Source organism: Passer domesticus, chromosome 1 (assembly GCF_036417665.1).
Source record: "Passer domesticus isolate bPasDom1 chromosome 1, bPasDom1.hap1, whole genome shotgun sequence".
NCBI classification, from domain to species: domain Eukaryota; kingdom Metazoa; phylum Chordata; class Aves; order Passeriformes; family Passeridae; genus Passer; species Passer domesticus.
The window spans coordinates 17,606,898-17,631,765 of NC_087474.1; the positions used below are offsets into that span (position 1 = coordinate 17,606,898).

Genomic DNA, 24,868 nt, shown 5'->3' on the forward strand with positions numbered 1-24,868 from the left:
TACTGAGTAGTATTACAAGTCATACTGCAAGTGGTTGACATCAGGATGGATGCTAACATTTTAGTTGTTTATTGTTTTAATCTAAATTATTTCTCCTGTTATTTAAGAGCCAACAAATAGTTTTCAAAATCCGTAGTTCAGCTGCAACAAATCCAATTGTAGTTGAACTTCTAAAAATGCATCCATATATAATGGAACCATATTTGGGACAGGAAAGGGGAAGAGTTAGCAATGCTTATAACTGAATGTTGCTCTGCACTGTGTTTTTCAAAGCCCTGCCAGTAAAACAAAACAGAAGCACATGCCTGTAATAGACACAAGTTCTTCCTCAGAGGAGACTTCACTAAAAAACCCCCAAACTAATCAAACATAACAGCATAAAAACAATAGCAACAAATAAAACTTTTTAGCCCTTCTTATATTGATTTTTTTTTTTACCTAGCATCCATCTCTCCCCTATTAGTTAATGTGAATATTCTTCTTGCAACAGCTGTGTCTGAGGATTCAGGTTGCTGAGCTTCTGCTCATGCCTGGCTCTCATTTATCCAATTGAGTGTCTTTCTCCTACTTCCCTTCCTCCTTCAAAATGTCAGATTTCAGAAGGAGGCACTTAAAATAATTAAGGTGGGCCTTCACTGAAGAAAAATGCTTTGTTTGCATGCCCTTGTGATGGCCTATGCCATTTTATTGTAGCCTGCATTTTATGTCAAGAAATTGGAAGAAAAATGTGTGAGGGGAGGATGAGAGAAACTAAGAAAATGAGCAGGTTTTTTAAACTGTTGACAATTGTATTTTGAGAGAAACTGCCTAGATTTTTATATCCATACATTGAATTTAGTTAAGGAGTGAAAACAGCATTTTCAAGGTTCTTTGAAGAAGCAAAATGAGAAAAATACATAAAATGTATCATAAATCAAATATGTGTGCTGTGAAGGAAACATTAAGTGGAGTGTAAATTACATTGCCTATTACCAAGTTTAATTCTTATAATGTAGGATAAGAAAAAAATCTAAAAAGAATGAAAATAGTTTCTAAGGCCATTTTAGTTAATGCTTTCATAAGAATGACCTCGAAAAAGGCAATGTATTTAAAAAAAAAGGGGGAGGAAAGAACCCCTAAAAACTCAATTAAAATGCTTATTGAAACTAAAATTTCTTCTTAGAATGAAATAAACTAGCTGCATGTAGTGTGCAAGAATTTCAGTTCAAATTGTGTAAATAATACAGAACAGTCAGTAGTGTGACGTGTACTTACGTTTTGAGGGAGAGCTGCCATAAGTAAATTGGAGTTTATTCCAAAAGCAGCTGAATGGTGGGGTTTTTTTGGCTGTCTGGACATGCAACTTAAGAAAAGTGGTCTTTTTGAAAAGACCACTTTTTATTATTCTACACAATTTTTTTCCTTCAGAAAACAGAAGATAGGCACGTTTCTTAGTGGTCCTGTCAACTTTACCTCCACACTGATGTGGAGAAGTTTAGCAGTGAACGTCTTTATTTTTACACCGGCTGATTTGTGAGCCTGCTGTTGTCCTGAGGGTAATGGAGCAGAAAGCATTTTTGTTTGTTTCTTGTTAAGAAAGTAAAGTTTCCTTCTTCTGTTGTAATCCTGTAGGTGTAGAGCACACACCCTCGCAGAGAGCTCGTGGCTCACCAGTAATGAGAAGCCAGTTTGAGCTCAGTGCATAGTTGCACTGGATATAACCTAGTGAGATTATCAGCAAAGCTTTCAATTACAATTGAAACTTGTGTTTATAAAGACCTTTGTGTAGCACAAAGTGAATTAAAACAAAAAAGCTAGTAATTTATTTTTATGTAGACTACCAGATGGTAATTACTGTAGCAGATTTAGTAGTCTGGAATAGATTCAAACTAGTGACCCAGAGGTGTTTAATTTCTTGGCATTTTTTCCTCAGGTTTTCTTTTAATCCATGATCACAATTCAACACCTGTTTAGAGATGGTTCAGCTTTGGCCTTAAACGGATTGGCAATGTGTCATTAAACTCAAGAGGCTTTGCCAGCAGGGCATCTCCTTTGGCAAGTTAGCTTCCAAGCAAGGTTTGATTAGGTCAGCAAATGTATTTGTGAGTTTTTCCTGTCTTCATATGTGACTTTATATGAAATTGTGTGAGATTAAAACAAAATTTATATTTAATAACATATGCCTTAAAAATAAAATACAAAAATTATTCAAGTCAGTAAGGTTAAATATCTCTCTATTTCCCAGCTTTACAGGGTTTTGAGGGTTTTGACATGTTCCAATTTACTGTACAGCACCAATGTTGGTATAATTTGTGGGGAGCGAGCAATTGCAGGATGTGTGGCACGAGTGATTGCCCATTTGCTCTGTTTCTTGCTATTTCACAGCTGTTGGGAGAACCAAAGTAAGGATGAAGCTCTTGACCCTGAGGTCAATTAGAAGCTTAGAAGCAGGTCAGAGGAGAGTGGATGGTAAAACAAGTATTCTGGGTGTATGCAAGTGAGCAAAAATAATTTGTGTCTTAACAGGGTACTGCTTGAGGCTCTGGAGGAAAAATGTGCTGCAAAAATACTAAAGGTTTTAAATAAATGTAAGACAGTAAAGAAATTTGCTTTTAATTGCCTGCTGTGCTGTGGCAGCTTCTTTGTATCACTGTGGGTCTACATGTCCCACCACATGAGTGTGAGCAGCTCGTGTGTACAAGGCAATAGTGGCTCTCAATTATTGCTGCTGGTCTGCTGTGGTAAGAGGCTTCACGGGGTGTGAAATGGGTCCCAGAGAGGCCTTGCAGCACTGACCTCTTGTTTCCCCTTCTGGCTGCCTTTGTCTCACCACTGGGCACATGGAATTCCCAGCAGACTGCAGTGGCACAGCCAGCTGCTGGTCACATGCTGCACCAAGGCTTGGGAGCCACGCCACAACTGCCCACGGCTGTACGCAGCTGAAGAGCCTCCCCACACCTGGCATTGTTCTACAGGCAAAGCATGATTTTTTGATTATAAAGGAGGAAGTAATGCAATTCCGATTTGTTTACTAGATTGCCTTTGGGCAAAAAGGTAAAAATGCCCAAAGAAAAGTATAAATCATAACGTTCAAGTCTTTTTTAAACATTATTTCTTACCGTAACACATTGGTATCGCTAGTACCAAATCCTATCCAAAGAGTATTTTTGCTTTGGTGTAATGGCTGGAATTTTTATTGCATAGAAATAGCAAATTGAAGGAGGGCTGGTGGAGTAAATTTAATTTAACTCTTTTTTTCTCTCTCTTTAATATAAATTCCATATAATAATATTGTGCTCAAAAAGACAAAAAAATTGGTTCAATAGCTCCATGAAAGTATTTTTTTATGTCATAAAAATTAGTCCAAAGAAAATTATTTCAGCATACTGACTTCAGGTATGCTTGTGAGAAATTTTTTTTCAGTTCAGTGTGAATTTTGTTTTTATCAGTCCCATACCCAAAGAACTGAAATGTGAGCTGTTTCTGTCACAAAATCTGAAATGAAGATTCTCATACAGCAAGTTGTTTCAAGTTGTTTGCTTTCTTTCTCCTAATCTCCAGTTTCTTTTGAGGTAGACTAGAAAGCCAGGAAGATTTAATATTTACTGGAGGGGAAAATACCCAAACAACAAAACCCCAAAAACCACAAAGCAAACAAACTAACAAAGCCTCATCACCCTCTGCAAAAATCAAGGAGAAACCAAAATGACTGATTCTTACTCAGAATGGAAGTTTTTACTTACAGAATTAGTAAAGTTTGAATAAATGCTGTATCTCTTCATTTAAAAGCAACAAACAAAAAAAAACACCTAAAACCCCAACCAAGACCTCAAACCCTAAAACAAACAAATTAAAGAAACCCTTGAAAGTTCAGTATCAGGAATTTCTGTATATCTACGTAACTCAGGCTCAGCTTTGTCTGGGCAATCTCAATTTGATAATATGAGATGATACTGATGTAAAGAGAGAAACTATATTTTCAAGAATCTTTCAGTGTTCTTCATTCTTATTTGTGATCAAATATGATGGTAATTTCAGGATTTTCCTATATATGGCAGTGTAAATATAATGTAGATATACTAATTGCAGAATTTTGCATTTCAAATACATTCTTTTTTTCATTCTGTTCCTTTTTGAAAAGTACATATTTGAATTTATAATATAATAAACCAGCATATATCAGCTCTCTTCTTTATTCTTTATGCTTAACTAATTACATGTTATACTGCTTTAGTGGTGAGAAGAAATAATGTATTTGTTTTGGTGGTTTTTTAAAAAATGTTTTAAACTCCTGCAAATGAGAACATATTTCTGATTAGGTAAGGTGGAGTTTTAGTTAGAACTGTTCCAAGCTTTGTATTTGTTTCTTTTCTCTGTATCTTTTCACCACAGAAGTACGAAAATATTACTTTTCTTATGTCTATTATGTCTTGAATGTGAAGTATACATTAACTCTAAAATGTTGATGTTTTGAGATACAAAATTGTTACTGAATCATAGGGAAGGAACATTAGATTTGAAGAGACTGTATCTGTATTGTCAGTGTCTTTAGGGCCCTAAAATGCTTGTATTGAGACAAAATGACTGCTTAAATTTATCACTTCAGAAAAGTAAAAAATATGAGCATAAATCTATTTTGAAATGCTTACACTACCAAAACTGAATATTCTTGAAAACAAATATTCCTGTTTAGACTGATTGAAAGCTAATGAAAAATGAATTGAAAGGGTCTTATTTACATTAAGGCAGAACTTTTCTTCAAGGAACTTCCTATGTTAAATGGTTTTCCAGTGTTTTTTTATTTTGACCTATAAGGTCTAATACGCATAAAATTTGTGTCTGTGGTTAAAGTCTTTACTCAGGTATGCCTTTTAATTTTTCTTTACAACCTGTAGAGCCGTTCTTATTTTTTTATGGGAAGGATTTGATTTTCAAATCTTCAAAATCCGTTTTGAGTTAAGCTTTTTTTTTTGTTTTTTTTTTCTTTGCTTTTCTTTATATGTATACATTTGTGTATGCTTCAAAGTGTGTAGTTTCCCCTTTTTTTTTGTTATGGTACTAGCCATAATAATCTTACTGATAAGATAAAAGACTGATGCTGCCTTTGTTACCTGCATATTACTCCATTTGTAGTGATAATCCCTTCTATATCTGTAAAGCAACAATACTACCATATTTCATTTACGTGCTTCTGACTAGTTTTCTTTGTTGTTCAGCTATTGTGTCTCATTTTCATCTGAGCCACATTTCCAATTGTTCTGTGATTGACGTGCTGGAGAGATTGACAGTTACCCCCTAGTGCCTGCTGTCTGGAGATCCCACAAGCAATAATGGATTTTACACCAGAATTTAGCATCAAATATTGGCTTTCAGTGTCAAATGGGTTAAATTTAAATGCCAGTTAATTGTAGCCATTTTGAAATCATAGCCTTAAACAAAAGTGGTTTTTGGATATCCATAAGTCTGAGTCCTGTGTATGCCACGCAACCCAAATGTCTCAAACTCAGCAGAAATGAACTATTGCATTTATGGCTGTTTCTGTTTCTTAATTTTTCAAGTAGGCCAAATCTTGAGAGTACAAGGAAAGTTTCCAGTGTGGTAGGGAATTCTTATTTCAGGTAAACCAAATAGAGAACCAGTGCTGATACTAATTTTGTGATTCAAATATGTCTCCTCAAAGCCTACATATCTGCTGTTAATGCTGGTCCTCTTGTAAATTACACTTTTTTTAGCCACAACTCTACTTTAAAAAACCCTGTTTCCCAGTCCTAAAGGTATTAGCATGTGAAACAGTCTCTTCTGTTATGTTCCAGAGGCAAAAAGTTATGTAAACCCTCTAAAATTACTTTTGTGTGCAGAGATTTCCTACATAAAACTGGCAAATAAAACCCCAAAACTTGCTATTTCCTGTACCTGTGATAAAGAAAAAGAAAAAAAAAAGGCAAAATAAAAATTAGTGAGAAGAGGTGTTTTGGAAGGAGGTGGACCTTTACTGATTTTTTTGTGGGAATTTGTCAGAATCCTGACCTGATCAATGAGATGTCTCCAAACCACTACAAAGTTCTGCTCAGAGTTTGGTCTTGATTCCTGGCATGTGCTTTCCAGCCTCCTTCAAGTAGCTGTGAAAGGGTAGATGCAGGCGTAACATGAAGAACAACTGTTGTATCTTTGCAAGGAGAATGGGATGATTTCTACCATTAGAGTCAGTGATAATGACTGCTTAGCTCAGATTTTTCTTTTCAAGATTTCTTAAGGTGTCTTTTTTCATGTTGATGATACTAGGTTTTGTTTAAATATAGTTGAAATGATAAAAATATTTACTGCCATTTTACAATACATTTTGCATTCAAATTTAAGTTACCTTTTATCTGTAAAAAGTGGTACTGTTAGTGTAATAGTACAAAAAAAATATTTTTGGGTAAAAATATCTAAGATTAGGTCTATCTAATACTGTAATTTTTTTGTGTAATACAATAGACATTCTGCATGCTTGATAAAGATAAATAACAATTTCTCTATTTCAGCATTTGTATTATGGATTCCTTGTTTTTGGATAGAAGTCTCTTAAACTGGTGAGAATAAGGAAACTCTTCAGCAATCTGGTTGTTCATATTGGAAAGCTTTCAACAGAAATCTCATTAATCAGATTTTGGAAAGGTGTACATTATTGTAGTGTATGTGTGACAGGACTTCTAGTTTTATGTGTACATTTGCTTTATAGATTTCAGATTAGAATCTAATCCTTGGAGAAAAAAAAGTGTATTTTCGACACTTTAATAGCAATGTAGAAGTTGGTTTAAAAAAAAAAAAAGGGGAACAAGTTGGCACATGCAGTTAGTGTTACCTTAATGAGTTCACATTAAGGTGATTGCTGCCTGGCAATTGCCTTTGTTTGTCCCTGCACGCACTACTCTAATTAAAAACATCTTTCTCCCTTCAACTTCCAGATTGCTGATTTGAGCAAAGTGGGTGCATGGTTTTGCAAAGTTGTAGGTAGTTTCTCTAACCATTTTGCTTTTCAGGTTGTCAATGAGCATCATAGTCTATAATATCAACACTATTGCATTTGAGCCTTTATTACACAAGTTCTATGTTTTAGACTGAAAATTGCTGTAACTGAAGGAAACAAATATATCTTAATTTTTTTTTGTGAGGTTAAGTGCGAACTTAAAACAGAGCCATTGCAATTACTTGTTTGTATAAGGATGCTAATGCCATTGCAACGTTTTCTTAAAGGATGCCAGACAATTATATGTAGAATATAAAGAAACAAAAATGAAGGCGAAAGAAGATGCCCTGGCTAAGGCTGAACTTGAAACACTTCAGAGTGAGTTTTTACCACTGTCTTAATAAACAAAGATGTAATACAATATACCTTCTACGTTGGATGTATATGAACAAACACTTTTCTAATCTTCTAAAATACATACTTTATGTATTCCTCTGCTACTGTTAAATTTAAATAAGCTTTTAATTTTATGGCTAATTTTGCAGTAGGCTGCTGGTTTGCTCCTATAGAAACATACAACTCAGGTGATCAGTTAGATTGTAGCAAGAAGAACATACCTTGCTAGAAATGTTGCTTTATGGGAGGGGAAGATCTCAAATGTACTATACATTTTCAGAAGTGACCTCTTGGGTTTTTGAGCATTTTTGTATTCTTATTGTTTGTAAATATTTTTAATAATGTGTTTAATAATTCTTTTGTTAATTTTGAGTTGATTTTTGTGATAGAAAGTGACAATGATTTGATTTTCCAAAAGGATGGATGCAGACTTCAGGGATGGATTTGTGCTATTGTTCATATAAATACTTTAAAGTTTTTATACTCTTATAAAAGACCAGAGAAGACAATTAACATTTCCTTTAATAAGGCATTTAGAATAATTATAGGTGACTTTTCCTTTTCTTCTTTCAGTTATTTGCTTTTGACAATGATTAAACCTACCCTCTTCTGTAGACAGTTTTAACAGTTTTTTGTCTGTGTTTGTATGTGCATGTTTGCTTTATTTACTGTACTTAAGTGCATGCTTTTAAGTTCCTTTATTCTGACAAGTGCATTGAGTGCTTTGCGATTATTTAGTAGCTTGGAGTAAGCATAAGCCTTTAGTTACTTAAAATACAGCTGCATTATTTATATTTATAAAATAGCTTAATTTTGTAAAATCAGCGAAGAGATCCAGTTCCAGCAATAATTCCCAACTTATCAGTAGCTGAATCTATTTTGGGAAAATGGATAGCATTCAGCATCTCAGTGAGCATCATGGACCCAGGCCAAATCTAGCAAAATAGTGCATTTAATGCTTGTTAGGAAGGCCTGCCATTATGTTTGAGATACCTACCACAAAATGGGTCCTTGAAAAGGGTCTTGACTTGGGTTATTAAAAACTTGTTAAATTGTCAGATAGTAATGTATTACCATTGTTCAAAATAGCTGGCATGCGTTCCTCATTGAAGCCTGTGAACTACTGTGAGCTTTAAAAGGACTAGTTTTTGAAAACAGAAGTGCAAATGAAAGTGTAAGGTTATTAACATCATATGATGTTCGTGTGTATCACTGAAAGGCCACATGTGAAGTTTTAAGGATTTCCCTGCTGCCAGGTGTGTTGTTGTGAGTCACTTTTTTTGTTGTTACCTCCAGTAGCAGTGCCCACCCCTGAGAGACGCAAGTGTGGCCGACCAAGTCACCCCTGACCTCTCACAGAAGCACCACCCTGTCCCCTGTCACGCTGGGTGCCCCACAGTGTGACTGCCATGTCTGCCAGGTGCCCCAGTGTCACCGTGTGAGCAGGGGACAGTCCTCACCAGTCTCACTGGCTGGTATCCTGCCTTCCCCTCGTAGGCTTGCTGGCAGGGAGCAAGCAGGATTGAGAATCACCACCTGTAATTAGCAAAGTTTGAGATTTGTCATGGAATTGTTTGCTCAGCCAATAGCAGTTCTATAGCTGGGCAGCAGAATGAGCTGTCTGTTACCTTTTTTTCTAATAAGTAAGACTCCCAAGAGAGAAACAAGAGATGCATCCGTGTTACCGTAGGCAAAAAAATAAATTCTATCATTTTTAACTGAAGCTTGCATGCAAAGCATCTGCTAAATTTGCTTATTTCATTATGTTGCTCTGCATTGTCACATCACAATTAGCATAGAAAGGTTGTAAATCACCAAATGTGCATTTTGTTTGCCCCCATTCTTCTTAATTTTAGACACTATTTCTGGGATGCGAGGTCATAATAAAGGTTCTATTTAATTGAGTAAACATATATCTCATGCTGATTAGCAATAGCTGTTTTACAGTGCTTGTTTTTTTCATGCCCTGATTGCTAGTTTGCCCGCTTGTCTCTCTGCTTTCCTGCTGAAACTGTGCACTATTCTGTGGGCAGCTTGAACTAAAACCAGAGTAAGGTACTGAAGGAGGAAAATGTAGTTTGCTGAACAGGAAAGAGAGGACAGTATTGAGATGTCAATAAAGTTCTATTTTTGGTTCTTAATTTCTTGGTAAGTTAATATTATGCATTTTTGATTTATTTTTCTGGCACTTTTGCAGTGTTTCTTATCAATCCATCCAAAACTGGCATTGCCACCTTTATAAAATATAGCAACTTTGCCTTACAAAAATAGAGCAACTTATAATACAATCTTAGCTTTCTAGGAAGTAGGTTTTTGTAGGAATTACAGAGAGCTGTGTATTTTAGGCACAAAAGTAGAAAAAGTTTGCGTTACATTTTCTGATGCGTTTTTGACATTTAGATGTAAGAACACAAAGTTTTATTTTTAAATGGGAGTGCTTTGATTAATAAACTTTCTTCCAACTTCTCCCTCTTCTGTCATGTCATGTGTGTGATCCCTACATCAGGGAATGGTTCTTTCCCAGTGCATAGCCCTGTTCCTCGTAGTCATGTGATGCAAAGTACACTAGGTGTTAGCTGCACTGAATGGGCATTATTAAACTGAGATGACATAGGCCTACAATCAGGACAGATCACTCAGTTTTTAAAGTTAAATGGCAAGGTTTGAGTAGCTATCAGGACAAATTCTAGCAGCTCTCAAGCTGTTTTTGCGTGGAGTACTTCTTTCAATGATATCCATTTTGGGGGAAACACATCTATTTTTCTTTCTTTATACTTAGCCTTGGCAGTTCTCTTACTTCCTGTTCTTCTAAGGTTGTTTTCCCTGACATTCAGTATGAAAACTTAAATTTATTTTTAAAATATGTAGTTTTAAAAAAAGGTTGCCTGCTAAGTATTGCAGGTGAACTCTTCACTGGCATCCCAGTTAGGAAATATATTTGCATTTTAAATCCAGAATTCTTGCCATGATGTACAAGGCATCTGGAACAATCTGTGGCAGGAAATTGTTCTGTTTCTAGTTATAAACCATGTTGAATAGTATGTGGGATTTTCTGCTTTTTCCTTACCCCCATCTTTCAAACTTTAACTGAAGTATAAAATTACGAGCCCTGTGGCTGCTTGATGAGCTGCCTTTCTGTGTCAGGCTTTTGTGATGTGATGTTTGTCTCACACAGGGTCTTACAGCACTCTTACCCAAGTGCCTGCCACCAAACATCCAGAGCTGTAGTGAAACCTTTAAAGCATTTGATCACATTTGGTTAGGCTTGGTTGGTCGTCCTTTCCTGACTGCTTGGAATACAGCATGCTGCTTGCATAGGTTTTTTTATTGTTTCATGAAACCTAGGGATAGGAGACATCATTAGGTCATTTAGTACAGTGGGTTTATTTCAGACTCTTACAGGTGAAAATCAGTGGAAAATACTGATTCTCCTGACTTGTCCTACTTGACTTGTACCAGTGGTGCACTTCAGCTTTGCACCTCCTTATTACTCAACATACAGCATTGATCAGTCTGGAGATGCCTTCTGTTCTTCATGGTTTGTTCAGATAATTAATTTTGCTATTGTGTAGTTATATCCTAATTTCAGTATGAATTTCTCCAGGTTTGGCTTTCAGTTGTTCATTATTAGCATGTCTGTGCCTAAAAAAAATTTTATTTATCTGCACGTTTTCTTAACACAAATCCTTTCTTGATCCCTTAATTTCTGTGGATCTTCTGTACTCACTTTAGTTTTGCAATGTATTTAGAAGTATTGGGCCCTGGGTTTGTACATAATGTTCTAAAGTTTGTTATCTTCTGATTATAAAATCATGTTTCTTCGTGGTTATTGCAGAATCGTGGTTATTGCAGAATCATAGGTTACATTAGTTCCAGTTGCTCTGATAGCTCATTTTGGATTGCTTGTCCACTGTAACTGCAAGCCCCGATATCAAAGGTTCCTTGCCCGAGGTCCCTTCTAAGTGCAGATGTGGCATAAAGGCATTAACTGTGTAATTTTCAAAGGCACTTTTGATTTGATTGGTCCCAGACTACCAGCCAGTCCATGTTCCTCCTCCTTCTTGTGCTTTCCTCTTCACTGCAAACCATTTGGAATAAATTTATAGAATCTAGCACTCTGCTGAAGGTTACTTTCCTTCCAAATAATTGATAAATATATTGGGTAATTGTGTTTAGTATTAATCTCTGCCAAAATGCTGTGTTGATATGGCTGCTCAGTAATGATTTGCTGACAGGCAGGTTCAGAGAAAATTAATTTATGCAATGCACGCTTTTTTGGTTGGTGTGGGTGTGAATGTTCTGATCACTTAATTGTTACCTCTGAAGCCTAATTATGGCAAACTATGTATCATCCATTTCACTGATTGTTTTGGCAGGCCTGCTGAAAGAATTTTGAACTTTCAAGCTTGTGTATTTTTCCCAGTTGTTTCAACTAGGCTTGTATGATACCTCTCCTCACAAAACTTGCTGTAGACTTTATGGAAAATATTCCACAAAAATGCAGTGCATGAGGCTCATTTGAGAGAGGCATGCATGCTTCATTATGTGTTTGTTGGAAGGGAAATTAATGCTCAAATATTGAAGCCTTGTTTCTAAACCTTTTGTATTTTGGGGGAATTGGAAGTCTTGGGAAGGGTAGATAGTCCGAAAAAAATATGAAAGTCATCAAAAGCTGTAGTTTGTGAGAAGTTTTTTGTAGCTGGGGGTACATTCATCCTTGAGCATGTCTTTAGTCAGTTTGCTCAAAAATAAACTAGCTGGCATGTCCCAGTACAGAAGATGTATATATCTGTCTCTAATTCTTGATATATTCATATAATCCCATTGACTTTGAGTATTGAAATGTGTACCTTTTTTTAAGCATATGTGTGTTTGCCCCATATTTTCATTGATGTTGAACATAATTTGCTCCATTTTCTCAATAGACTGTCCAAACCTTAGTACAATTTTTTTTCCAGATTTCTGGGTTCTTTGTGTTCTGTCTGACTCTGTTACTGTATGTGTAAGTGAATTTTTCTCTTGTCATGTTTTCAACAAAATTTTAATGCTACAAATGCTTTGGTAGTCTTTCATAGTTACATAGGTAAGTGAACTGTGTTGAAAAAAGAGATCTTACTGCAGTATATTTGCCCAAAAGATGTTTGCTGTCTACCTTTTTGTGTGGTCATATTTCTTGCTTACTAATGAACGAGATATCAGGCAATTTGTCCCTTTGATTTTCAAGATATCACTGTCTTTTTTTGACTGTATTTTCTGTGACTTTTCTCATGCTTAGAGCTTAGAAGCCTTGCAGAGAGAGAACTATAACTTTATATGTCAAAATTTCTTTGCAGAAGTTCAGTGCTTAGTTTTGGTTTTATTTCTTCCTCTATGAAGCAGTTGTGCTTTTTTGGTGGAAAATTCTCTGAGTTTTTTATGTTTAGACCAGCTAACGTGTAAAATCAATATGATTTTTTTCTGAAAATTTCAAAATGCAGGACCTCTGATACTTGTTATGGAAAAAGCTTCACTGTTTTATTACATGGCTAGTCTAGCAGATTCCTTATCTGACAGTATCTTAATGCATGATATATCTTAAAGCAAATAACCATTAGCTAGATACTATTAATTTTGCCAATGATAAAATTAATGTAGTAACAAGGTGAAAGAACTAATGAGCAAGTGTCTAATTATGTGCAAATAATTCATTAGACTTCAAAACTCAGATCATGGCACCATAAACTAGTAAAATGTAGAACCAGTTGAAGAATAGTATTGGAGGTGTTTAGAAACACAAAATTTTGTACTTTAGGGGAGTTAGCTATTGTTATCTGTAATGTCTGGGTATTCCAGTGATAGGTGTGTTTATATGCTGTTCAAACATAGGGGATATAACTGCATCGCTCCTTTTTTAATTCTTAAGTTGTTAAATACACATTCAATTTTATTCTTCTGATAAAGAACTTGATAGTTCTAAAGGTGGAAAATACTTGTAGAAAATTAGGGGTTTTGCAATATGAATTCAGGAAGTGATAAAACAAAATTCCTTCTGCTAAAGACTAGAACTCTCTAAAAGTTATGAGTCATGTAAAATACTGATCGTTTGACTTTGGATTGGTAGATATCAAACAGTTTCCATTGTGCTTATGATCTTGAGTTCCATATGCACAAAAACCAAATTCCATTTGTTTTCTTAATTCTATTTAATAGGCTAAAAAAGTTACTACACTGTAGTTTAGCAATTAAAGTACATTATCTTCCCAGAAAATAGTAATGAGAGTAAGCTTTTAGTTTACCCTGTTGTAGTCAGGCTCTGTTTTACCAAGATTGTTTTCTCTCCCCTGTGTTTAGTTGTATGAGTGCCAGTAACTCTGGTTATTGTGAAGGTTTGCTGGGTATTGGTGTCCACATGGGGCACTGTGGTCTGACTGGGTCTCCAGCAGATACTGAGCTCGCTGTTGCAGAACTGAGAGGAACCTAGGAAATCTCTTCTGTATGCTTTTCCTGCAGTTAGGTTTGTATAACAATATTAAAACAATATTTGAGACTGGAGGAGAAAAGTGCCTTTTAAAAATCTGTTCTTTTACAGTAGATGGCCTGAACCAGCACCACTAGAAAATATTAAAGGAAATTGTGTTTCAAAACTCTGAATCACAGCTGTAGTTGTCACTACTGTCAGCATGATCAAACACATCCTTACTTTAGGTCATGGTGCTGGGCAGCTGCCCCAACTTCCTGGCTGTCTGTCAAGCCTTAGCAGATACAGGATTCAGCTGTCTAGGTATCATCCAGTATTTGGAAAACCTGATCCATATTCTCTTCAGCTCAAAGTGCCTGGTCAGGTCAGAGTTGTCTTTTAGGCTGCCAATTGAATTCTTGATAGTGAAAAGATAACATGAGGGAGGGAGGTTTTCTTCTTGATTATCTCCTGTGGACTTCTGTTGTTTGGGGGAAATAATTCCAGTGGTCTATTTTGCTTTCTCAATATTCACCTGAAAGAGCACCATTGCTTGGCTGCCTTAATTTGAGGCTTCATAGCAGTAAACATAACTTCTGAAATTGCTCTAAAATACTTTAAGATATTACCATTAAACTGCTTTTATGTGCTTCCCTGTTCTAAAAAGTGGCTTTGAAAATTCTGAGGTGAAACTGTTCTTGGTAGGTTATTGGGAGCCCTATGTCAAAGGTGCTGCGACTTCAATTTTTTTTTATTTTATTTTTTTTTTAAATTCAATTTGACAGCCATTGTGGTATCAAGAGGTATGCTAAACTCCTTCATCTTTTTGTATACACATGGGAGACAGTAGAGATAAGGTTTTTTTAATTCTGGTTGAGTGCTTGTTTGAGGTTGTACAGCCATCTTCTCTAGGTGGGATTTCTCATTCCTTTGATAGTCAGCAAACAGCAGGGTGTCTTATCAATGTTAGGTCTTCCTCTGTCACTTAACTGCCTGAAGAAAGCCTAAATACTGTCTTTGATACCTCATTTTAAAGTGGAGCGCAGTGTCCCCTGGAAATAGTTGCAGATTTACTTCCAAAACTACAGCAAGAGCCTAGATGACCTATTCCAGGCCATGCTTTTCATTTTTAATTGTTGGTTAGAAGCATTCAGGCTTTAACTATTCGCATATTTTGATGGGAAAAATAAATAAGCAGTAGCTGATGGGGTGCAGGATTCAGAAAAAAACAGCTGTTACGGGGTGTCTCCACTGTTAAGTAATTCCAAGTGAACACACACAGAGTGTGCTTGATTATTCCAAGGGATTGAAATAAGGTGGTGAAAATTGTCATTGAAATTAACTTCCTAAAATGTTTTTGCTGGTATCAGTGTTTGCAATGAAGAGCTGGTAAAGCTATTGTTACTTATCTGTACAAATCTTAACAGATTCTAGAAGCTGTTATATGTGGCAATTTTGGAGTAAAATGAGATAATATTTAATATATGTGATTTGATTATAAAATTTACCTTTTGAAATTAACAAAACCCTGTGTTGTCTTTACTAATGTCTGCATAGTGAGACAAATGTGGTATTACACTTTCAAATTTTCACTTAATTTTCAGGAGTATCTGTCATTTCATTGTATTTTCTACACATCCCTACAGAAGGATACTAAAAGAAATCCACATCCAAATTTTAACTTAATATTTCATTTATTGAAATTTGACAGGTAAAGTTAAAGATTCTTTGTAAAAACAGGTCTCTGAACAACGTAAAGTGAAACTCTGAACAGTGAAAAATTTAAAAGCTCATTTGTCATCCTGTTAACTTTCAAGATCTGTGTGGCTTTTCTGTTCATTTTGGACTTGGAACAGTTCTCCATCCCTTTATTGCTTTCTTAAGTACTCAGTTCCTAGGGTTTGTCAAATCTGTGGAGTCTTTTCGCTGTGCTGTTTCTGCACAAATACCATTAGGAAAATAAATTCTCTTTCAGAGTCTGTAGGGAACTGTCCTCTGTCCTCTTTAGGAATTTTTTAGAGGTTCCATAAAAATCAGATTTTTCTTCTCTTAAGAATTAGGGCATGATTGCAAAGGCAGGTAAGCTGATCAGACAAGTGTGGTTCTTCTTTTCCTTGCTCACCACCTTTAAATGACTTGAATTTTTTCCTATTTGTTTGAGTATTAAGAACAGTTTTCCACTTGCTTAGTAAATTGAAGTAGTTTGAGTGATTGTGTGCTTGTAGAAACAACAGGAGAGGGAGGACCACAAAGATATGCAGTGGAGAGTGAAAAGGTGGAGTCGAGTGTAGAACTTCTTGGTTGCAGTGGAGTATTAGATCAGCTCTTTCAGTTTAGGAACATTTAGTCATTGTGACTACAGCAAGAGGAAAAGCCAGAAGAGTGCCACTGGGCACACCTGAGGTTTCTGGATGCTTTCTGGGTGTTCAAGAGTCTTTCTGCTCCTCATTTTGTTTTTTCTAAAGTTCTGTCAATTGTCCATTTTAAATCTTACCTTTGAGATCGTCTTATACAGTGGAGGCATTTTTAGATGCTGAAGTTCAGGTATTGTGATTCTTCCTTCCTTTCTTTCCTATGAGTTTGCTGCTCCCATTTAATACCGTCTGAAGGGCAGAGAGAGCAGAAAACAGTAATCAGTGTTAGAAATGAGGTCCAACATCTAAATCTTCCTAAATGTGTAAGTGCTAGAACAGAGCTGTTTGTGGTTGGAGAAATCTGACAATAGAAAAGCCATCTCTTGGCTCAGAAGCTTCTACTTAGCATAGCTGACCATAAAGTAGTACAGAATTGTCTAAAATTCACCTTTCTGCCATTGCAAATTTCTCTGAATCTGGCTGGACTTCAGAATCTTTTAACAGCTCCTGTGCTTTTGCCTGTACTAATCTTCTTTGCCAAGTGGTGTAGCAGTAACAAGAGCTAACTCAACTGGCCCTTTCCAGAATAGTTCAGATGGATGAGGAGCTAAGTGGGTGCATTGCTATTTACTTCTAATAAAAAGAAAATTATTATGCAAAAGTCTGATTCTCTTTTTAACAAAGAAATTAAAGGCACTTCCTCTGTGGAAATTTTAAGATAGGATTAAGAGATGGGGAGCTAAACCTCCTCCTGAATTATGCATGCCTGCAGTACTAGTAGCATTACTTTTTCTTCTTTTTTACTTTTGTATAGAAGAGAAGAAGCCTAAAGTCAAGAAACCAAAATTGGAATTCCCTGTATACACAGCCCTGGAATCAAATGTGTATATACCATCTTATGATCATGGAGCTTCAATTGAAGAGATTGAGGAGCAGATGGATGATTGGTTGGGAGGCAGGAACAGAACCCAGAAAAAGAAGGTAGATCCAAAATCTTTCATGTTGTTATATATTTTAAATGTTGATTCATTTACTTGCCTCTCAGGAAAACAGAATATTGTGTGTATATCACCACCATATTCATATACCATTAAAGTGTAAGGACATATTAATTGTCTGACAGAGATATAGCAGAAAGAATTATATTAATGTTCAGTGTAATTTGTGTAATGATACTGGAAATGTTGTTATAATAAGATGTCGTTGATTAAGCCATATGAAAGCTCTCTATGGTTTCTAATATAAATACTATTCTTGTTCACTAGAAATTAGTAGAACATAATGCTGTCAAGTTGTATGAGGCTTGGTTCTTTCTCTTAATTGCAGTTAATAACATTTTGCTTGCAAGAATAAATTTTTCTCTGTTAAAATAAAGCGAAGGAAAAAGAGGAAACCTTCTCTTTGTAGTATGCAGATATATTGTCTTGTGATTGTAGAACTGATTACATACTTTGTGCATTTTATCTGATGCATGGAACAGTTCCAACAATTCAGTTTAGGCCTATTGTTAAGGTTCTTTCTACTCAGAGATAAGGGTTCTTAGTGGCAGTTAGTATAATTGTGATCTGGTAAATTTTATGAATCATACTAGTTTGAAAATGTATAATCTTCACGTTGGAACTGAGAATGAACATTGTAAATTAGTCTGCTGTCTTGAAAATCTGCCTTCCTTGGAAAACAGGTGAGAAGGGTGTGTTTGAAGCGAAGTTGGGTTGGTTGCATGCTTGATCATCTAGATCCCCAAACTCATCTTCCCCTCTGACAGAAACTGAGTCTGTCTTTGAATTTCCATGAAAATGCAGAAATTTAATAAGACTGGGCCTATTCCATCTATAAATTTATACCTCCTCAAAAAATATATAGAAGTTGTCTTCAGAGACACTGCTAGGAGAACTGGTCCTTCCAGATGTCTTCAACAGAACTGACTTGGTTTTCTACACTTTCATCTGGATGTTCAGTATTGCATCTTACTGCTTTGATAAATTAGTGTCTTTTAAAAATAATTCTGTTACAAAAAGGGTTAACATTTTAGGGACAACCAGGCAGCATGTAGGTATGCTGTCTAGGTAAAGTGTTTGACCTGAACAGACTGTGATGAGTTCTGCTTCCTTTGCTTGACAGCTAATATGTTATCACAATACAACATCAACATTTAATACAGTTGTGGAGGAAAACAGATTTATGAACTGCAAAAAGAAATGGAGAATGTATGTCACTGGCTCCAGAAGCCTATAGGAGCCATTTGTATCTAATAGGAGAAGGGCTGTGTCATATGATTTGTAATAAGCTCACTGAGAAAATGATTGTACCACAAGTGAATTGTTCCTACCTGTCACTTGACACATTTTCCATTTTAGAAATACATATTGTTCATCACATCATGGATGTGAACTGGGTCAGCATCCCTTTTCTGCCTCTAGCACAGATGTGAAACCAAGTGGTGTGTAATGTCCACCTCTCAGTTCTGCTTGCTTTAGGAAAAAGTTACTCTGTCATAAATCATTTTGCTATCAGATCTTTTCTAGGGATTGTCATTCTTCACTCATAGGGAAGCCTCTTAGCTTCTTTTTTCCTTTGTCTTCTGTGGTAGCTCAGGGTTGTGGGCTATGTACCAGACAACATCAAAGTAGCTTGATAAAGTAGTACATTGCTTTGTCATCCTTCCAGGAGTAAGAAGTGGAGTTGTTTTCCCTGCTATTGGCATCCCAAGTGTAGACAATTACAGTAATTTAATATTGCTCATCAACTGTTGATATTTGTACTTTAGAGGTGCCTATAATCCATGAACTAGTGTTTTGGAAATGCTGTACTGTGCAAAGTGCCTAATTTGATAGAAAGATTAGATTATGTTCAGTTCTTAGTTTGATTTATTCTTTTTGAATACTTTGAGTTCTTTTTTTCCTTGTGATTTATTCTTTTTGATTACTGCTTCCATAAGATTTAAGTATTGAAGTAGATAAAGAATAGGCTGTAGAGAAGAGCTTCCTTCTTAAGCATTGTAAAATGATCTACCAAGGGAAGGAGACAGAGGAATGTTTTCCCTTTTTTTTTTCATAAGGTTACATAGCTGGATGAAGACATGCTTATAGCATTAAAAAGTTATTCTTCTGCCCAAATTTCAGAATACGCTGAGCTTATGTCCATAAGGAGCTAGTCTTGCCATGTTGTTACTCTTTAGTTAGAACCAAAAATTAAATAAAATAATAAAAGAAAGCAAGCTGTTGGGAGATAGGTAGTATCAGTATTGCAGAAAAGAGAGATAATTTTTCTGTATTTCTGTGTAGCAGTGATCCATCCACCTTTAGTAACTTTTTTGTATAGTTTTAATTTTACTTTTTTAAGTAATTTTACTTTTTTAACAGAAAGACTAGGTCAACAGTAAAAATAAATTTAGAAAACCATATTTATGAGGGAAGGTTAAATAATTGGAATTTTAGATAACAGAAAAGGGCGGCTGTGTGGAAATAATGGGATACAATGCTTTTCCAGTCCATTCCAGTTTTGTTTTAGGTAAAATTATAATAATTTATTATGACTTACTATCTTTCATAAATTCAGAGAGAAAGAAATACTCAATTTGCTTTGCAGCCAGGATGCTTAAATTCAGATTTGGGAACACACGTAGATGGAGGCACATACCAAGAGCATGTTACCTATATCATTTATGAAACCTTTGCATCTATCCTCTTTTTGAACTCGATCTGTTGGAAATTGAGCTGACTCAGTTGTATTTGAGAGCATGGAAATGCAGTAATGGGACTCTAGAGAGGGGGTTTTTTTTTGCTATATAGGAAATCATATACTTACCTAGGACTAAGTTGCATATTCATATAGTGCTGCCAATACTGTTCATGCAAACTGCAAATGACTAAGAACCTGGGAGGAATTGCTAAAAGCTTCTTCTCATGCTGATCAACAAAACTCTTCAAAGCAAAACAAGCAAAGAAAAAGTTTATTTCTAAGATTATTTTTGTTTTGTCACTGGATGTTGATGCTCTGTTTCTGAAAAGAAGATCTGCAAGATCTCACAGGTTGTTGAGATCTTAATTTATTTAGCTCAAGTTTCTGATTTTTTTTCTCCTGTGTCTTACTAAAAGGTGACAGGAAAACTTGTTCTATGTATGCTTATTAGTAATTAAGGTAAAATTTAGAGGGAATGGACTTCCTTTGGGATGTAGTGTTTTGTAGCCTGAATATGTTGTTAAGCTACTACTTAGTAATCATTTAACACTTTACTTCCCTGTTGAGCAACCTATTATGTGGAGCTGGAAGAAAGAAAAGGAACTTCTTAGAGGACATATTTTGTTACATCTGATCTTGTTCAGTCGTTTCTGCAAATATTCATGCAAGAATATATGTCTTCACTGTTTTTGGAATCATGCTATTGATGAATCATTTCTCTCAGTGGGATTTCCCTCATACTTTGTTCTGATTTGATTTTATGTGATTTGTAACACATGTTGTTTTCATGAGAGTTCATTACTTATGTGAAGAATATTGTTGTTGCATGAAAATCTTGGCCCTTAAGAAATCATTGGGAGATTTATCATTGTCTTCAGTGGGACCAGGATTATAATTCCTTTTGGTTTACAAATTCCTCATCCTCTCCACTGGAATCTCCATTTCATATCATTATTTCACTCATTCATCTATGAAGATAGAGTTCCAAGTTCTGTCTCAATGACTGGTGAATACTTTTGACCTTTTGATATTTCCTTGCTCTGTAAAGAGGAGATAAAGGTGGAGAAAGAAGTGCCTGATCCCTTCCAGCTGGACCAGATGTATGGATAGAAAATGATGTTTCTCATTATTTTTGTTTTTCATGTTATCTGCGGCACTTCTTGGCATTTGGGTGTTTTTGGTATTGCAGGAGCACCTGGCTTGATTTTACTAAAGCAGGAGTGGTAAAAAACTTTTTGGGCACAGAGCATACATCTCTTTGATATACTGTTAACCTTTAAATTAAGATTATTAAAAATACTATGAAATAAAAGTATACATGAGTATACTTTTATTAAGTATACTTCTGTATAATATGTAAGTATACTTTTATACATAAGCATTGTTTTTACACAGGTTACTGTAGATGCTGGAAACATGATAGTTACCATTTTTTCTTAATTATTGAACTGTAGACTGTGATCATTCTGGTGATGAGCTCCCTTGTGGTTAAAATGCATTTTGTGCTTTTGTTTTTCTCACCCTGCGCCATGAAAGCACTGTGTTTCAGGTATAGGATATTGATAACTGAGTGAGCTTTTTAATAATGAAGATTTTATTTGAAAGCTGGCTGTGGAACAGTGATGTAGCTTTAAATGTACAGAAGAGATCTCTCTGCTTTCTAACATTAAAAGGCAAAATGCTATACAAATACTAAATTACTATTTTGTTAGCTTAAAATGTATAGATTTGACAATTAAGTCTTAGTCATTTTATAACCTTGTACATTTTGTAATTGCCAGCTAACCTGCCACCTGCTCTCTTCTGCCTTGGATCTTCCCACATCTGTCCTGCTTTGAAATTTGAGTATGCTTTTTCATTAGTAGCAAATAATGTGGTTCTTGTTCTAATCAGATGTCATATGATAGATTACCTGAATACAGTTTCCAGGCTTTTAAAAAATGTTAATTTCTTAAGCAAGCAGTTTGTATTTTAGCAGGATTAAGGTGCTGCATAAACCAGATGTTTTAATAAATTGGTCTTGGAGGGGAAGGGTTATTCTGTTCTGGTGTGCAGCCTGAGGTCATCTAGTTTTGAAATAATTTATTTTCTCTTTCTAAGCAGTGAAGCAAATCTGCTACTTGAAAAGTGTGTCTGGGTTCTAATGCTCTTTATTCTTGGGACAGGTACAAAATAAGCAGCTAACAGTCTGAGATTCCTCATAGTGCAAGGTACTGGGCCTTAATCCTGACTCAGAAGGATTGCTGTAGGTCCAGAAAGTAAATCTCTCTGTGTTCCCAGTGAATTTAAGGCTCTGTAGTGAGACTGCCAGCAACCATACATGTTAGTGTCAGTTATGAAACTATTCACTGGAGTAGTCTAAGTTCAGAATACATTTTAACCTGAGCTCCAAATTCTCATCAAATGGTGATGACTTTGAGTTGCTATTGATCTGGGCCATATTGAATTTAGTAACCCTGAGGTGAAAATCTCAGTATTCTATCACCAAACTCTTAAAAATGTAGTATTACTGAAAAAGTGCTTCATTTAAAAAAAAAATAAAATCTGTGTTAGTGATACTGAAAGTGTTAAGAGTTTAGACTTTTCCTGGGGTTGTTTATGCTTAGTGTCACTGCAAAAATTGCAGGCTCAGCCTGAGTAGAATATTGGGGTTTGCATGTTAAAAAAAACTCTACAGTTTGTTACATAGGATGCTCCTGCAGTTGGCATATTGACATTAGCGTTATTACTATTAATTAAAAATTACACATATGCTTTTAAAAATAATTGTTTAAATCTACCTGTTTTCCTTGGCTCCTGTCCAAGGTCAGTGGACAGGTGTGGAACAATGTATTTTTCTTCTGTGCAACAAAATTCTAGTGATGAAATATTAATAAGTTAGAATGCTAGAATCATTTAGGTTTGAAAAGACCTCTCAAGATGATCAAGTCCATCTCAGCACGATCATGTTCACCACTAAGCCATATCTAAGTGCCACATCTGTGAGTCTTTGGAAAACTTTCAAGACCAGTGATTACACTGCTTCCCTGGGTAGTCTGTTCCAATATGTGACCACTCTTTTAGTGAAGAAATTTTTCCTAGTATCCAATCTAAAACTCCTCTGGTCAATTTGAAGCCATTTTTTTCTTGTTCTAGTGCTTGTTATCTCATCTACCCTGAGCTTCCTTTCCTCCAGGCTAAACATCCCCAGCTCCCTCAGCTGCTCCTCATCAGAATTGTGCTCCAGACCCTTCCCCAGCTCCACTGCCCTTCTCTGGACCTTCTCTGGACTCTCTCCAGCACCTCAATGTCTTTCTTGTAGTGAGGGTCCCAGAACTGAACCCAGAACTCAAGGTGAGGCCTCAGCCGTGCTGAGTGCAGGGTTCTGGTCACTGCCCTGGTCCTGCTGGCCACTCCATTGCTGCTCCAGGCCAGGATGCCATTGGCCTCTTGGCCCCCTGGGCACTCTCTGGCTCATGTTCAGCTGCTGTTGAGCAGCACCCCCAGCACCTTTTCCTGTAGGCATCTGCCAGCCCCTCTGCCCAGCCTGGAGCTGCAGGGGTTGTTGTGACCCAAGGGCAGGAGCAGGCGCAGGCACTTGGCCTTGCTGAAGCTCAGAGCTCTGGCCTCTGCCATCAGTGCAGCCTGGCCAGATCCCCCTGCAGAGCCTTCCTGCCCTCCAGCAGCTCAACACTCCCACCCAGCTCGGTGTCTGCAGCCCTGGGTGCCCTCATGTGGATCTTGATAAAGACATTAAACAGACCTGGTGCCAGCCCTGAGCCCTGGGGAGCACTGCTGGATGGAATTCCATTCACCAGCAGCCTCTGGGCCCGGCCATGGCTACAGTTTCCTACCCATCCAAGAGAGCACCCGGGCAGGCCATGAGCAGCCAGTTCCTGCAGGAGATGCTGTGGGAGATGGTGGCAAAGGCTTTCCTGAAGTCTGGGTAGGCACATCCACAGCCTTTCACCCATCCACTAAGTGGGTCACTTTGTCACAAAAGGAGATCAGGTTGGTTAATCAGGACCTGCCCGTGCTGGCTGGGCCTGATCCCTTGGTTGTCCTGTACGTGCTGTGTGATGGCATGCAAGAGGATCTGCTCCATGACCTGCCCTGGCGCCCAGGGAGTGTGTGGAGAAGGCATCCTTTTGTTACACTTCATGTTGTTGATGTAGAGAACAGGATATACCAATAAATAGCTTGATGCCTTGGTTATTCTAAATTGTTTATGTAATTATGTATTAGTGATTGTATTCCTCTTTCTTTTCCTCTTTGCTAGCCACCAACTCAGCCCAATGATCAGAAGAAAACCAGAAAGATTTTTTCAATTTTTCAAGCCTTATAACTGACAGCCAGGTTTTTGTTTGTTTTCTGGGTAATTTGTTTGTTTCTTTATGTGTCTGTTGAACCAGAGCACTCTATTTCTAGGAAATTAGTGTATTTAGCATATTTCTATCCAGTTGGTGTAGTTTTTATTTTGTTTAGGCACAATAAATTTATTTACTTTTATGTACTCCTTGACTCATCTTTCCTTAAAGGCGGACAATAACCTTCTTTTCAGGCTTCTATCTTGAGTATTTAAGCCTCCAAGTACTTTACTTTGGACTTGAATAGCTTTAAGTGTGATTCTAAAAAAAAATATAATTTTTAATTATTGAGTTTTCCTTGGAGAGGGTGACCCATATATTTAAATCTAGAATAAGGCTTGTCTGCTTTTGAGCAGTGAATATCAAATCACTAGGGTCAGGAATCTAATTTAATCTGCAGTACTAAACATGCAAGACTTTTTAGTCCTTAGGTTTTCTTAAGGAAGAATAAAATGATAGGATGATGATATATTCTTTAACTAGCATCTTAAGTTGGTTATGTCGATGTTATCAATCAAAGAACAAATTGTATTTGTAAACACATAATGAAGAAACTAATTTCTCCTAGCATTGGATTCAGAGAAAATAGTTTTTATGACTGAGACAAATACCACAAGTAGTAAGCATTAAAGCAAGAGTTAGAGTTTTGCCTGAAATAGGTCATGAATATGTAAAGACTGTGAATAAACACAAACTGAATAGCTGCTATGTAAGTATATGTAACTTA

The 24,868-nt window shown here is 36.3% G+C and overlaps 1 protein-coding gene across 1 annotated transcript in view; it reads left to right on the forward strand.

Moving 5' to 3' along the window:
- Positions 1–24,868, forward strand: part of DNAJC1 (DnaJ heat shock protein family (Hsp40) member C1) — a 108,095-nt gene that overhangs the window by 48,940 nt on the left and 34,287 nt on the right. Inside the window, exons 7-8 of the mRNA XM_064408416.1 lie at positions 7,216–7,306; positions 16,929–17,095. Of these exons, the coding sequence (XP_064264486.1) occupies positions 7,216–7,306; positions 16,929–17,095 (258 nt within the window). The remainder of the gene's footprint in view (positions 1–7,215; positions 7,307–16,928; positions 17,096–24,868) is intronic.